This window comes from Aricia agestis, chromosome 19, assembly GCF_905147365.1.
Source record: "Aricia agestis chromosome 19, ilAriAges1.1, whole genome shotgun sequence".
NCBI lineage: Eukaryota > Metazoa > Arthropoda > Insecta > Lepidoptera > Lycaenidae > Aricia > Aricia agestis.
The window spans coordinates 2,670,384-2,685,619 of NC_056424.1; the positions used below are offsets into that span (position 1 = coordinate 2,670,384).

At 36.9% G+C, this 15,236-nt stretch overlaps 1 protein-coding gene and 1 long non-coding RNA gene across 2 annotated transcripts; one reads left to right on the forward strand and one right to left on the reverse strand.

The window, feature by feature from the left end:
• Positions 1-2,623: 2,623 nt before the first annotated feature.
• Positions 2,624-15,111, reverse strand: LOC121736639. Its single transcript, XR_006037047.1, has 3 exons — positions 15,031-15,111; positions 10,114-10,119; positions 2,624-2,635 (listed from the first exon to the last, which is right to left on the reverse strand). It is a non-coding gene; the product is annotated as an uncharacterized LOC121736639 (long non-coding RNA).
• On the forward strand, positions 6,389-14,192 carry LOC121736628. Its single transcript, XM_042127956.1, has 7 exons — positions 6,389-6,668; positions 8,451-8,558; positions 9,240-9,355; positions 11,947-12,058; positions 12,299-12,425; positions 12,897-13,025; positions 13,187-14,192. The coding sequence occupies exons 1-7, from the start codon at positions 6,595-6,597 to the stop codon at positions 13,688-13,690; spliced, it is 1,170 nt and encodes a 389-aa protein (XP_041983890.1). The 5' UTR covers positions 6,389-6,594; the 3' UTR covers positions 13,691-14,192.
• Positions 15,112-15,236: the final 125 nt, after the last annotated feature.

Consider the following 15,236-nt stretch of genomic DNA (forward strand, 5'->3'; position numbering starts at 1 on the left):
TGAAAGTGCGAGCGCAAGTTGCTTAGTAGCACTCGCTTTGGTCCTCGCGCAAGTGCGACTCATTTGCCCCCGCTCCGTCTACTTCACCCCCGCGCTACTTCACTGGTCATCGTTTGAACATGCGTTGACCAGTACTAGCGCCAGTACTAGCGCCAGTTCAGTCTGTTTGTTGTTTTGGTAAAGATGTAGAAACCTACCACTAGATTGTTGGGGAGTTGGTTGTTTTATTGAGTCTTAAAGTTTTAAGTTTGTGAATTAAAAATGAATAAATGGAATTCAGACTAAACATCAGTTCCTCTGCTATCACTCCATTTAGCTCTTGAATTAGGCACTTAAAAAGTTTATTCAAAACCATACGCTTGTCCATGGTTGCCTACTATGCACTGGCACTATACAAAGCTACTTCGCGTGATCTTTTTACGTTTGAACGCTGGCGCAAGTACCTGCGCAAGTACTCGCGCAAGCTACTGTGCATCGTCTGCAACGGGCATTAAAGAGCTCGTTTATAGTTTATGGTCTCGACGATTTCTACAGGCTGAATGTTGCCATGCGCGCCCCATATTTCTATTATAATAATTAGATTTTATTGAACGTCTAGTTTGCTTTCGTCGCTTCTTCAATATAAAATAGTTCCTAATATTTTATTTACTAATGATAATTACATTTTATTACCAGTAGTAAAAATGTGTCCATAAAAAGGTTCGGGTGAGCGTTTAGACGTAATAAGTCAATATTGCTTAGTTTTTTTTTGGTACTCTAGTAGGAAGTAAATCAATTTTGGAAAATACCGTCCCCTTTTATATTCAACATCAAATAGTATAATCGTTGAAGCGATCGAGAGCTTGTGAAGTGTAGTTATGATTTTAAAACAAATTTTTAATCAATCTACTTACATAAGTACAAAGAAATAGAAATGGTCTCCTTACATGAATACTTTGATTTGTTTCATCACAAGAATAACAGAATTTTACTTATATCTTAATATGCGGTGATAAGTTTGAAACTATGCTTAAAATCATAACTACATCGGAGACGTTGTTTTTTTTGTTAAGTTTTTAAAAATGCTAATAAAAATTTGTTGCAATTTTTTTTGTATAAGAACGCCAAAGGTGATGACAATGTGTTTAAATAACAACTTCTAGGGTCATTGTATAAATAAAAATACATTTATAATATGCTGTAAATGAATTAGTGGTCATATTCCAGTGTCAAATATATTTTGACTGTCATTTTGATTTTAAAAAGTTGAATGAAAAAAAATTTAAAAAATTTGGTTGTTGTATAATAGGCACTTGTAGGTTAGTCGGACTAGTCACTCTCTTTGTGACTAACTGGGCATCTTTGTAAAAGAGGCTGGCAATCCTTATCGTTGGGGAAACATATTCTGTGCGTTGTCTGTTACCAGCTTGGAGATTTTGTATTTTTGCTGACTGGCAACACCGCAAACAAACATAGCTTTATTGAGCATGTATGTGCCATCCTTGTCTCACATAGTTTAAGACAGGGACGAAAAACAACTCATAATACATTTGTAACTTGTAACTAATGGATATAATGTTCTAGGAAGCTATGTTTGGTTCCCGTGCGCCAAGTTAACGTATATGTACAACGTAAGCCCGTGCACAAATTTGACGCAGACTGTAACGAGGGACTGTACTACCGCTCGCTATAGGCTACTGGCTATTCAATAGTTCCTAACAAATTATTGACCAATCACAAACCCCGCGTTGCATTTGATGTCAAAAACGATCAAAACGCTCAAAATGCCTCCTATTTTGAGGGTTTTGATCGTTTTTAACATCAAATGGAACGCGGGGAAAGTATCACAAACAAGATGGCGGACTGTCAAAAATGTTGGCGCCAAAATGTGGTGGTGCTTCCCTGCTTAATCGAGTCATTTGTGGGTGTTAGCCCACGTTAAAACAATTCGCAAGGGGCAGTGACTTCTTCGTAACTTGTTTTATAGTAGTCATATAGGTGTATTAAAAATTAAGAGACATTTTTTTATTAAGATCGCTTTTTGGCGTCGGCGTGGTTTGTAATCTTGTGAAAAATACGGTGTAATTTTTTTGATTATTTTCACTTTAAAAAAATATCTATTGGTTCCCCGCCGGCGTTCTTTAAGGCTGTTAAGGCTTGTGTAAGTTATATATTATACATATTATTATTTGATAAATAAATTAATAAGAAAATGTGCTTTTTATTTATTTTTCATTTAATTTAACCACCATTTAGCTACTAAGAAGTTATTCAAATATAAACTAGCCAGAACTCTAGGGTCCGTATTAATAAACTGCACTTACTGTTGATCAAGATATTATGATCAAGGTCATTATTAAGATGCTGTTTTAATAGATCGTACTTAAGCACTGTGCTAACTGAGTGTTAACATATTATTAAGCGCTCCCTAGATGGTAATTCAGGATGACATACGTTACGTGCTGTAATGCACGCAGTGTGCACGCATGATCGTTTATTGTATTGATTGATGCAAATGACATTGCAAACTACATGCAGAAATATTTGATCGAAGCTTGAGAAGCTTTTTCCTCAGTCAAACCTGACTTAAGAGATGTAAAAACTAAAAGTTAATATGAAACTACTAATTAAAGATAAGTAATTAATAATTAAGATGCTGAGAGCGTATCAGCCAAGATTGTTATTGAGTAGGAGATAGAGAGCAGCTTATAAATACGGGCCTTGAAGTTGATAATATGTTTGCAAAACGACGGAAGCAAGATTTATATTTTATTCATCGGCTTGATTACATCTAGCAAGCTTCATTAATTTCTATGCCCAGATCTTTACCTAGGCCCGAAGCCAAATGTATCTGTTGCTTCTTCACAGTTCACACTCAAACCGCTGAACTGATTGTTGCATACAAATCAGTTCAGCGGTTTGTACCTAATATGGAAATACTAGAAAACCCGGCACTGTAAAATGTACGGTTTCCGCGCCTTTAACACCATGGGCAAGGAAACTTACTACAAGGAAAACTACTACATTTTGCCCGCAGTTGCGGTTAGTATTTTTAGGGTTCCGTATAGGGATTGCAATCCGGAAAATCGGGTCCGGTAATTCGCCGGATCCGGCACCATTTTACGGGTACCGGATCCGGTCCCAATATACCGGATCTGGCGACCGGATCCGGTGTTAGCAATTGGTGGCAAACTGATATGGTTGTTGCATGAATAACTTACTTTAAATGCGTTACCCCTGGTGAAAAAGCTTCTGTCCCATTCCTCAATCGTATCCACTCTTAAGATACGTTTGACGAATGAAACAGGACACAGATCGTAGTCAGGCTTTCTTTTTAATCCCAGCGCGTCCTCCTTGGCTAATTCGTCAACCCTGCGTGTGCCTTAATCCAAAACAGGGAAACCTCCCGCCTTTGCGATGCAACTTTTCGTAGGGCCGCCCTTGTTTTAATTGCACCCTGTATAAGAGGAAGACTATAAAACCTTCATATTATTCAGTAATTTGATATTGAGTAGATGCCGCCCGCAACTCCCTTGAGTCAAAATTCGTTTATCGCGCGGGAACCGTACATTTTTCTGCAACAAAAAATTTCCAATCCCTTCCCGGGGCATAAAACTTTTGTTTTCGTAGGCATGTAGAAGCCGACGTAGAAATTTAAGAATTTATCCATATTAGGAACCATCAGCCAACAAACGTTTTCATGACTCGAGCTAGACTACCGAAGCGTGACTCCGTACACGTACGCGTAATTAGAAAATGTGAAGAATTCACAATATAAACTCTCGTCTCTTCTTTCTCTCCTCCCAAATTAATAATGCGCATTACGAAAATTTCTATGCGCATTATCACTTTGGGAGCACTGTACCTATATTTATTATATTTTGAATAAAATTGTAGACAGTAGATCGTAACTCGTAAGATTTGTAAGCAGTGGGCGCGGTTATAACAGCTACACGTATGATAAAATATTGGGATTATGTAAAATAGGTTAGATTCCGATTTCCGATTCATAAGGTCGTAGCGTAGGCCATTGGTCTTGCCGACCCTTGCCAACTGCTCTTTTCTCTTGGGTTGGACTTAAGAGTCTATCAAACCAAGAGGCAGGCAGATAATTTAAAATTAAACCATCAATCCCCAAGCGGCAGCCGGCTGCCGCATACCTCTATCGTGGGTGTCTGCGATATCCACGATAGAGAGAGATATATACCATCACCAGTGGTAACTATTGGGTGGCAGGACTGGCCAATTGCCACTGGCCCCCGACTCAAGAGGGTCCCGAGGTTGGTACCTCAGTTTTTTTAACGTTGTATCCACGGAGTACAAACAAAGAGAAGGTGTGGTACGGACGGTACAGAAGTAGGTTATCTAAGTATACATTATCATTATAAAACAAAGTCGCTTTTTTCCCTCATGTCCCTTTATTCCCTTTAATCTTTAAAACTACGCAACGGATTTTGATGATTTTTTCAGTGTTAGATAGCCCATTTATCGAGAAAGGCTATAGGCTACATTTTGTCACGTAAAAACTAATAGGAGCGAAGAAATAGAGGAAAATGTGGAAAAACGAAGAAAATTATTTGAAAGGGCTAACTTGAACGCGCTAATCTCAGGAACTACTGGTCCGATTTGAAAAATTCTTTCAGTGTTAGATAGCCCATTTATTGAGGAAGGCTTTATGCTATATTTTATCACGCTAAAACTAATTGTGCAATGATATTCTATGTTACTAACGTAACTAGATTGGAAGTTTACGGTAGCAACGCGTTGCCACTTCGAAGATGCCTGCAGGCATATCTCGCATACATAATGACATAACGAATATATGACTTGACATTGTCTTTTGAACAAAAAAGTGGTTACGCATTTCTGAGAATCTTTTGTAAGACATTGCTACTCTATTGTAATTGTGGAAAAAACGGGAGAAATTATTTGAAAGGGCTTATCTCGCGAACTGCTGAATTTTTATGTTAAGTATATGGCACAGATAAGAAGTAGACCACGTGAAGGATATACGCATAGGCTATCGATTTTAATCATTTTTTCAGTGGCAAGTGGCAATATTTAAAATAACCCGTGCGACGCCGGGGCAGGTTGCTAGTTAAAATTAAACTAAGTACAACCTGAAGATTTTTACTGATAGGCACCATCAAAAGAATTTGCCACGGGTCCCAGATGGTATAGTTACGCCACTGACCATCACTGTGCCTTAGTATTATTATTGCATACGTACAATAATAAATGCCATAATGGCGCAATGATGGTATCCATATGATCGTAATTTTAAACTGTGCATAAAATAGACTGCAGAGCGCAGGCTATGGTTACTGCAGCGCAGCGTAGCCTCGTTTCGATCGTTTCTCTCGACTCTCGCCTGATTTACATAATAATAATAATAATATGAAGATATTTATTGCTCGTAAGCCTCATCTTAAGCATGAAATATCTCAAACCGCAGTCGTCTGCCAAGATTGCAAATTGCTATCATTGTTGTTGTGTCATAATTTTAATTTTTATCAAGTGTCAAAGAATTCCTTTCTATTTTTATTGACGCCATGACACTATTTTAACATTGACATAATGACAATTTTGTCAACAAATGACAATGACGTAGGTAATCAAATTATTAATTTTGTCAATTTTATTAGTTTTGTTCCCATTAACAGAATTTAACATTCCCTAAAATAGTTTCAATACTATGGTACATCAAGTACATAAGATAACCTTATTAGGCCGGAAGTAACTTCGCTTTCGTGGATCAATATTATACGCCATGAAAGAGAGGGAATTTGTCTATGCACCAGTCATTCGAAACGTTATATAATGGTTTTTATTCGAGCTGTGGCTTATTAATGTAATGTGAATTATGCCTTGTATTACTATTAACGTATACGTATCCTTATTTATATACTAAGAAAGGAAAAATAGAATTTCCAACTATTTACCGCCAAAACAAAGCGTCAGATATAAGTTGTCTATGGCAAAGTTTTCGTAAGTGGCAGCACAGCAAAAAAATATCGATATTCAAATAATCGAATAGGAAATTTTATTTACATATTCAATTGCATTTAACACTAATTAAATTACTTTAATTATGCTTAATTTTAATAATTACTTTATAGAACAACTTCATACAACATTCAAATTAAAAGAAATTCAAAAAATATGTCACAGTATGTTCCGCATCGAATAAAAATTTCGAATTCTTGATTCAACTTGCGTAAAATATTGCATATTTTGATTATTAAGAATTACATTTGTTCTTTAATATCATTAAAATAATGAAAATAGGTTCAACTAGGGGGAACCTAGTTGTGAGTTGTGATATCGATATAAACTTTTGATCGATTGTTGTCTATTCTCAACATCCTGTGTTGCTATCAATTCAAAGCTATGGAAAATTACATCACCATTTCATGGCACGCATTTGGGACTTCGACTTTTTGTGACAGCATGTCATTTTCGACATTTGATTGATAATTTTACAAAGATCCATCAAATTAGTTTGTTTGAAAGTTACTTTAGGCGCTAAATGAACATATTTAATAAATTTCGCTTCGAAATAACGATGTGAGTGCAAGGATTCCGTAATAGGAGGTAGCTACCGGGGTCCCCATAATGTGTGCCCAAAAGTGTGTTGTGGAGGGCTGCAATTTGGAGTATGATGTGATTTGCAGCTTTTCTTTCTACAAGTAAGTCTATTTTATTGTTTATCTGCCTTAGGGAGCTCATATGAGGTCGTTCGTCGGTCCTGCATAGCGGGGCGCGCGTCTGCCATGACCTCGACGCTACGTAATATCGTATACAAAGATAATCACAAATCATATTTATTTATGTTTTCCTTTCCCACTCAACACTCTATAGTAGTTAAATATTCTATTTTTTCGTGTCATTAACGCTATTCCGATAGTTATTAACGCAAAAAATGATCGCAAAATGTTAAAAATTATCAATTTTGATTAAAATAGGTGAAGTTGATATGTTCAAGTCTAAGGAAGGTATGATAGAAATGATCCAGTTCTTGTCTCCTCATATTCATTTCTTCTTCCTAGTTGTATCCTCATGGCTGAGGGACGTGACCACCAAAATTTGCTCATATTAATTAACATTCGCTAATTTATTAGGTCAATATACGGGCAAGATACTCTGCTAGTTTATCCACGTCCCTTGCTGACAATTCTCCACTCTGATTTCTGAATTTTGTACAACATGATAGTAAATTCTATAGTATAAACAGTGAAAGTGGTTCGGATTATAAAACGATATAGTAACTTAAAACTTAAATTACTATATTAAATCTTTAACCTGGTTAGAATCGACACCAGCAGTATTTCATAAACATTTAAACATTGACAACTGTTCAATTTCAAAATTAATGTTTCTTATTTCTTTTCATTGTTTCTATCTTTTACTTGTTTATTATTCTGTAGATTCTCCTTGGTTATATGTAGTATAATGGTTTAAACTGGTTTTCCAGGTTGTATTTAATTATTCTAGTAGATAAATACTGTTACCACATCATTAATATATGCTTAAAATAAACTGCAATTATATCTAACCAGTCCTATAACCCTTATAACCTGTAATAAATTAGTGAGGTTATCCTAATATCTAAATACATTATTATGAACAACCTACAGAACATTATAATGTATGGATCTTCAGTTTTAGTGTGCTGATATTATTTATTATATTATCATGATTCATGATGCAGAAACAGGAAAAACTTCATAATTAACTTTGGCAATATAGAATTTTGTTTTATTTGTTATACATGTACACATTATTAATTATAGATGTATATGACTTAGGTTAAACAAAATGTTGCAGAAATCACACATTTGGCTGCCTTAAAATTTATTGTATTTCTTTATAACAGTTCGAAATTTAATAAAATTTGTATTCTATCTATTCAAATAAAATTGTTTTATTTGTTAGTCTCACTAAAACTTGAGAACAACTGAACAGATTCGGCTAATTTTAGTCTTGAAATATGGAAGTCCAGGGGTGGTTTGTATTAGGAGAGAAGTGATACAAGGTTGTCTAGTTTCAAATAAATTCATATTATTAGCATCACAAGCTCTTAAACTACTAGTAATTGCTATTGATTCTTCTCTTGACAATATTAGAGAGAATTTGTTTTAAAATTATCCTATTGATCAGGCTTATTTAAATTAATCAAATTTTGAAGTGGTTTAGTTACAATGCAGGTATTTGATTAATTTATAGTTTATTGTAATATTATGCCATAGGTCACTTGTCAAGTGTCAAGTTCTCACAAGTGGATTTGTATGGGGTATTTTTTTGTGTTGTATTTATTAATATTATGTGTATTAGATAACAACCAAATTTTGTATGTTCCTGCATTTTTTTTAAGATTTTTACTACATATTTAAAATCTCCCCAAAGTTATTTCTATTATTTTTGGGTATCAGGAATTTATTTTTTACCTAAATATGTCTGTTTGTTTGTAGTGTTAACACATCAGCATCGACAGATGAGAAACGACAGGACTGGATTGAGGGTGCTATGCAAGAGGAGAGTGAGTGCCTATGGAGGCATGTCAGCTTGCAACTATGCGGGTAAGTTTATTATAGAATGTGCACAACTTTACTTTGCTTAGACTTTAGAACAACTGACTTTCGCCGTATGTGAACAATATTTACCAAGAATATACTATACTATAGCTACTAGTAATGTCACAGAATATATATTAGTAGTACTAATGTGTCAATAACAAACACTCTATGTATATAGACTGACATGGCCCATCTACTGTCGATTCTGAAAGTAAAGTATTGTTTACACAGAGCCAATACTGGCTGCCAATAAGACTGGCAGCCAGTATTGGCATGGCTGCGTGTGAACAGTTTGGCCTGGCTTAAAAAACTATTCACACGCGGCATATACCAAGCCAATACTGGCTGCCAGTCTTATTGGCAGCCAGTACTGGCTCTGTGTAAACTATACTTAATTGATAAAAATCTATTCAGAAATAAAACAATTTTTATTTATTTATTCGCTGTGGGCTAGCACCTGCCTTGTTTCCTCGCCCCACAAGAACCAAAATCAAACAGCACAATTTTGACGACGGATCTAAAAGTTGTGCCGTTCCAACTGTATTGGTAGCTTCCTTTTTTCTTTCTTTTAGTTCAATTAACATACCCAAATAATTTTTCACATTCTATCTCTTTCACCCCCCTCAACACTATCATTATTATCACTATCACGACTATAGTTATTTATTTTTAAACATTCGTCAGGTACCATTTCGAGATGGATCAGCAGGGGCTGTGGATCGACTCCCCGATGCTGCCCGAGCTGCTCACACCGCAGGAGAAGGTAGCACCCGTGCAGCTCTCGCCCAGCGATAAAAAAAGTGAGTACATAAATGAACTGTGAGTGGAAGAACATGATAAGTAACAGTAAAAAATATGCCGTATTTTTGCATTAGAGGCTGAAAAATGATATCAAATAAAAATATGCATTTTTTGTGTAGCCAGATATATTAGCCAGGTGATGAAGATTGAAGTAGATAAGTTATAAAGTTTGTTCAAATTATAAGGGAAAAAACTGAGTAAATGTCCATAATATGTTACAAAATGCTAGTTATCGTGTTCTTCAACTCACGTCTTCAAAAGTAAAGTTCACTCCCCAGACAAGTAGAAAAATATGTCTTGAAAACAATCAAAAGTATATTTGGGCTACTTTTGCACTGATTGTATAATGTAGAAAGTGATGATGTTACTTTTGCGTTGCGTAGAAATTCATATATACGCGCGGGAACTGTACATTTTTAGTACCAAAAAATCTTAAGTCTTTCCCGTTTGTCAAAGGACATGGGGATACCATAGTCCATACTAACTTTCATTAAAATCGGTTCGGCGGTTTAAGCTTGAGGATGTAACAGACAGACGTACACATTTATAATATTAACCCATCAACTCCCAAAAGGAACCGAGGTGCCGCATAACAATTGAAAATCTATTGTGTCTGCGATTCCCACGATCGAGGTATTAAGTAGTAAGTACTGACCAAAAATACGGGCCTAGAGTCTTGTTTAGTAGTGACTAGTGAGTAGTGTCCGTAGTCAATTAAAGCCTGGCTCTGCTTCCAGGGCGGGAGACAGAGTCGTACCAGGGCCTTTTCGAACAGTTTTGTCGCAACAAGCCTAAAGGTACTTTCTATAACCCTAATACTAAATTTCGTTTAAGGATAGTGTCGCTAATGTATAGTCTAACTAGCGACCCGCCCCGGCGTCGCACGGGTATAAAATAACGGGTTAAAATTTTTTTCAGTGGCTATAACTGAATTTTTTTTTAAAATCGATAGCCTATGATCCTTCAAGTGGTCTACTTCTTAGCCTATGATCCTTCAAGTGGTCTACTTCTTATCTGTGCCAAATAACATAAAAATTGCTCCAGTAGTTCGCGAGATAAGCCCTTTCAAATAATTTCCCCCGTTTTTTCCACATTCTCCTATTAGTTTTAGCGTGATAAAATATAGCCTATAGCCTTCCTCAATAAATGGGCTATCTAACACTGAAAGAATTTTTCAAATCGGACCAGTAGTTACTGAGATTAGCGCGTTCACGTTAGCCCTTTCAAATAATTTTCCCCGCTTTTTTCACATTTTCCTCTATTTCTTCGCTCCTATTAGTCTTAGCGTGATAAAATATAGCCTATAGCCTTCCTCGATAAATGGGCTATCTAACACTGAAAGAATCATCAAAATCCGTTGCGTACTTAGTATTAAAGATTAAACGAAAAAAAAACGACTTTGTTTTATAATTTTATAATATGTATTATAGATGTCGTTTATTAACTATTATTTTTATAGCAAAGTGACAGATTATCGAAAATAAATACTATCAGTGCAAAAGTATCCAGCCCACAATTATAGCGCATTATCAGTCAATTGTATTGGTAGGTTCGGTAGGCAGATCTAAGGCACCTCAGTGTCTTTGTATCTTTCACTTTTGTTTTTGTATTTTTATTTGATGCTTTTCGTTTTTGTCATTGATGTTTTGTGAAACTAAATGCGAGACATCGCTAAAGCACCTTACGCTGCCGGCTGCAGCGAAGCAACGCGAATGAAAAGCCCAAATCTTCTTTGTATGCAAGCATATTATGAGCTAAGCCAGGGGTTCCCAATCTTTTTCAGCCTGCGGCGCACTTACAAGTCTCAATATTTTGTCACGGCGCGGCGCCCTACTTTACCTAGCTATTACAGAAATATACACAAATAAACACATTTAATGACTATAGTTAGGTTAAGCGGGTAAATAATAATAAACAAATATTAATTAATCATCTGCCTGCTCTGTAATTATTATTATAGTTGTATTTTATAATATTAGTGGTTTTGGATAAATTATAATGGAGGATCGACTCACGGCGCCCCTCTTGCCTTTCTACGGCGCACCAGGGCGCCGCGGCGCACAGTTTGGGAACCCCTGAGCTAAGCCCCACTATACTTGGCAGCGACGCTTCGCGACACAATATCTGCAGCTCTTCTAACGTTGCGACTTGCGAGTGTCCATGGGCGAAGGTAGTTGTTTTCCATCAGGTGACCCGTTTGCTCGTTTGCCCCCTTATTTTATAAAAAAAAGTCTATTCTATTGAACGTGAAGTGTTGCGTCGCTGCCGCATATTGCCGCTTAGTGCGGTCTCACCTTAAGTGTGGTTTTATAATGACGCGTCTGCCAGCGCGGTTGGTAAGCGTCGCGGTCCATGAGCTGTGTTTCGGCCGCGCTTTTCTCATTGCGACTGTACGAGGTGGCCAACGGCGTGGCACTGAACTCGTTTTATAATTTCGAGCGGGTCATCCGCGTGCTTGCGAGCCGCGCTTACCACCCGCGCGGACGGTACGCGTCTTTAAAACCAGCCTAAATCGTTCATGATTCTGCTCTTAATATTGCTTCCATGTTTGTTATTCATCCATGAACCATAATATGTGTTTTGTTCACAGTCGCAGAAACAATCCGCATGGAGCACAACTACTGTGTAGAGCCAGCACAGGTTGTACCGGAGAACGTCTCCAGACTCAATGTGAGACAGCTTGTGGACACACTTGGATATCTGTGAGCATATTGAATTTTTATAGTGCTATATTCTGAATTAGTATATTGTTAAAGCTATGCGAATATTGTAGGCTTTGTTAAAATTGAATATCTTGTAATTAAGTTAAAATAATTATGTTCCTGTTTTTAGTGTTTTATCAAAGAGCACATTTACCTCTAAAAAAAGCATCAAAACCGGTTCTTCAAAAATATTATATCTAAGAAGCAGAAACTTCAATTAAACTTGTTATTACTTCACAGGTCCCTGAAGAACCTGCAGAAGAAGCAGCTGTGGGTGGTGAAGGTAGAGACGGAGAAGGCGGAGGCGTCCATCACCCAGTCCGAGCAGGTCATCACCAAGATGCCCGACCCCAAGCAGATTATTGAGGTGAGTTCATGAAGTGGCCGGAGTAAATTTACAGCAGGCTTAGCATTACAACATTAGAAACGGGAAAGAATGGACATACTGACAGATTTTAGTGACAAAATGGCGGATTTCCTTTGTCTATCTGTCACTTTGTCTTTCTTCCATAGAAAGAAATTTCTATGGTGACCATGCTAAGCCTGCTGGTGTTTCGTTGACTGGATTGTGTCACCCTTGTCCTCGGCACCCTTCCCTTTTTTAGCGAGAGAGCGTAGGAAGTCGCACACTATGCTTCGTGTGATGTCCATTTATGGACAATTTAACTATTTAATGATTACGCAACTTATTCTTTCCGAAATTTTGTCATTAGAATTGTTTCTTTTGCTGCATTTGAAAAAAAATTTGATTTATGCAATTAAAAAAAATACAAAAAGGTTTTATTGAGCCTATACTTTTGTTGAACTTTATAAATTATCAAAATATTTATAATTTCAGATAATCCCTCAGAAGCCGGAACAAGTGGAGAACCAGAATGAGGTCCTCCACATCATGGAGGAGGACGGCAACATCTCCGACAACTTCATCTACGAGATAGCAGAGGAGCAGGAGATCACCATGGAGGAGGTTAATTATTATTTATTTATATCAAATCATATACATAAATAAGGCTTGTTTTAAGTTAATTTTAATACAAACCGTGACACAGCTCCCAGCGACTTGCACTCTGGACTAGAATTTCATTCTACACAAGTTCATCAAAATAATTTACAAAATAATCATATTAGGTGAAGGAGATCCCCGGCTCGGAACAGCAGGAGTGGACCGTCAACATCATCCCCGAGGACCCCTCCAAGCCCAAGTACGCCTACATCAAGCACTGCAACACCGGCAAGAAGAAACGACACTTCACCGCCGAGATGAACGAGATCACCCTGCAGGGCAACTTCGAGAACTACTACATCCTGCCCGACGTCGACCCGTCAGTCGGGGTGGAGATCACCACCAGCTACGAGCCGGAGAACTACATAGTGGAAGAGTATCCCCACCTCGTGCTCCAGGAGCGACCGAGGAAGAGACCCCGCGACCCCGATAGCACGAAGAAGCGCAAGAAGAAGTCTCCCTCAGTCCGGGAACAGGTGAAACAGATCAAGACGGAGCTCGGCGAGGACTGGGTCATCGACAACTCGTACGACCCCGACCATGACAACTCCGACGACTACGACGACAAGAAAGCGGCCCGGGTGAGGAGAAAAAATAAGAAGTACCTGGGCTACGACTTTGTCACCTAACCTGCCCGCGCCGCCTGCGGTCACATATTTTTCTATTAGATACTATATATGCGTGGAATAGGTAAAATTATCGAGCGCTGTATTTTTTTTTCTTGAATTTAGGATGGGTGTACATTTGATACGCATTGGCCGTTGACTAAGTATTTAAAATTCGAACGAGGCCCGTTTTATTTAGTTTTAATCGTGCTAATGATTTGTGTTTGAATTTGCTTTTTATTAATCTTAATTTATGTCCGGCGACATATTTGTGACTTCCTAGGACTTACCAAAAGTTGAAGCTATTGAGTTATTATAATATGTGTTTGAATGTTATACGTAGGTAAGATTATATTGGATAATACTAAGTATATAAATAGTACTTTTCGTTTTGAATATTTGTAAAACTTTAATATGTGTACTCCTTAAACTTCGGGGGTAAATTTTAAAATTTGTAGCGATAGAACATTGGTTTGTACTATATGAAAATCATCTGCATAAATTCATTGTCAAATCAACATCAAAATCACTAACCATCATCATACTTTAGTTTAAATGTATATTATGTTTTATAGTTGAATGGAAAAGATGATTTTAACATATTTGTGCAATACAGATAAATATATTTTATGGATTGCATCATGATTATGGTTTGAAAGATTTTGGCTATGTAATTATAGGAGTTAAATTATATTTTCTTGTAGTAAAGAATACAAAACAATCTTGGTTTACTTGTATCATTGATACTACTTTTACCATTTTACGTCGTGATTTTGCGTTGTTTAAATATTTCTAGTGTATTTCAAGATAAAATATTCAGGAATCGTCTTTTAGTATTTATTGACTGTGAAACATGGCTTATGTTGAACGTTGAGGTATGAAAGATCGCCTAAACACGAAAAAATCTCAATAATTATGATTCGCAATCATATCTATCATAATAAAATTGGGTATTCGCTATGCCTTATGTAAAAATCGAATTAATGGACTTGGAAGAATATAGACTGGCTGACGACTATGATGCGAATAAGGTGTGGTAAAATCGATTAAGATATTTTAGGCATATTAAGATTAACTGCATAAGTGTATAGGCAAAGTCAACTTTAGACGAAATCAGGTATATGGGTCTTATCAGACATAAAGCCGTCATGCTTTGAAGCGTGCTGCGTTTGCATTCTACGTTCGAGCGGTCAGTCACACGGGAGCAATTCTGACGCGGTCAGAACGTCCCCTGTGCGAGTATACTATATAACGTAAAACTGACCGCTTGTTAAGAGGGCTATAAAGTAGGTTATAAGCCTAAAACATCGATCATTTTCCCACACATTATGTACCTACTAGATTATCTTACATAAGGACTTGACCGGCCAATGCGTAGTGTTATACAGCTGTTATATTATATGAAATCGGATGGGGCTGTCGTCGAACTTCTGTTAATATTACATTACTTATAGTAAATAACGTTCTTAAATAAAGACTATGTTTTACATTGGTGTATTAATTCGCTTTCTACAATTTAAACATAAGTCCCAAATGTTTATGTAAGTCAGTAAGACTTTGTAACTTCTCG

What these genes read in the sequence shown, in the direction of transcription:
- LOC121736628 (XM_042127956.1), top strand. Translation starts at nt 6,595, where the DNA reads ATGTGTGCCCAAAAGTGTGTTGTGGAGGGCTGCAATTTGGAGTATGAT. An exon ending in CTCGCCCAGCGATAAAAAAA is followed by an intron (nt 9,356 to 11,946) that starts GTGAGTACATAA and finishes TTTTGTTCACAG; the next exon opens with TCGCAGAAACAATCCGCATG. An exon ending in GTGGACACACTTGGATATCT is followed by an intron (nt 12,059 to 12,298) that starts GTGAGCATATTG and finishes ATTACTTCACAG; the next exon opens with GTCCCTGAAGAACCTGCAGA.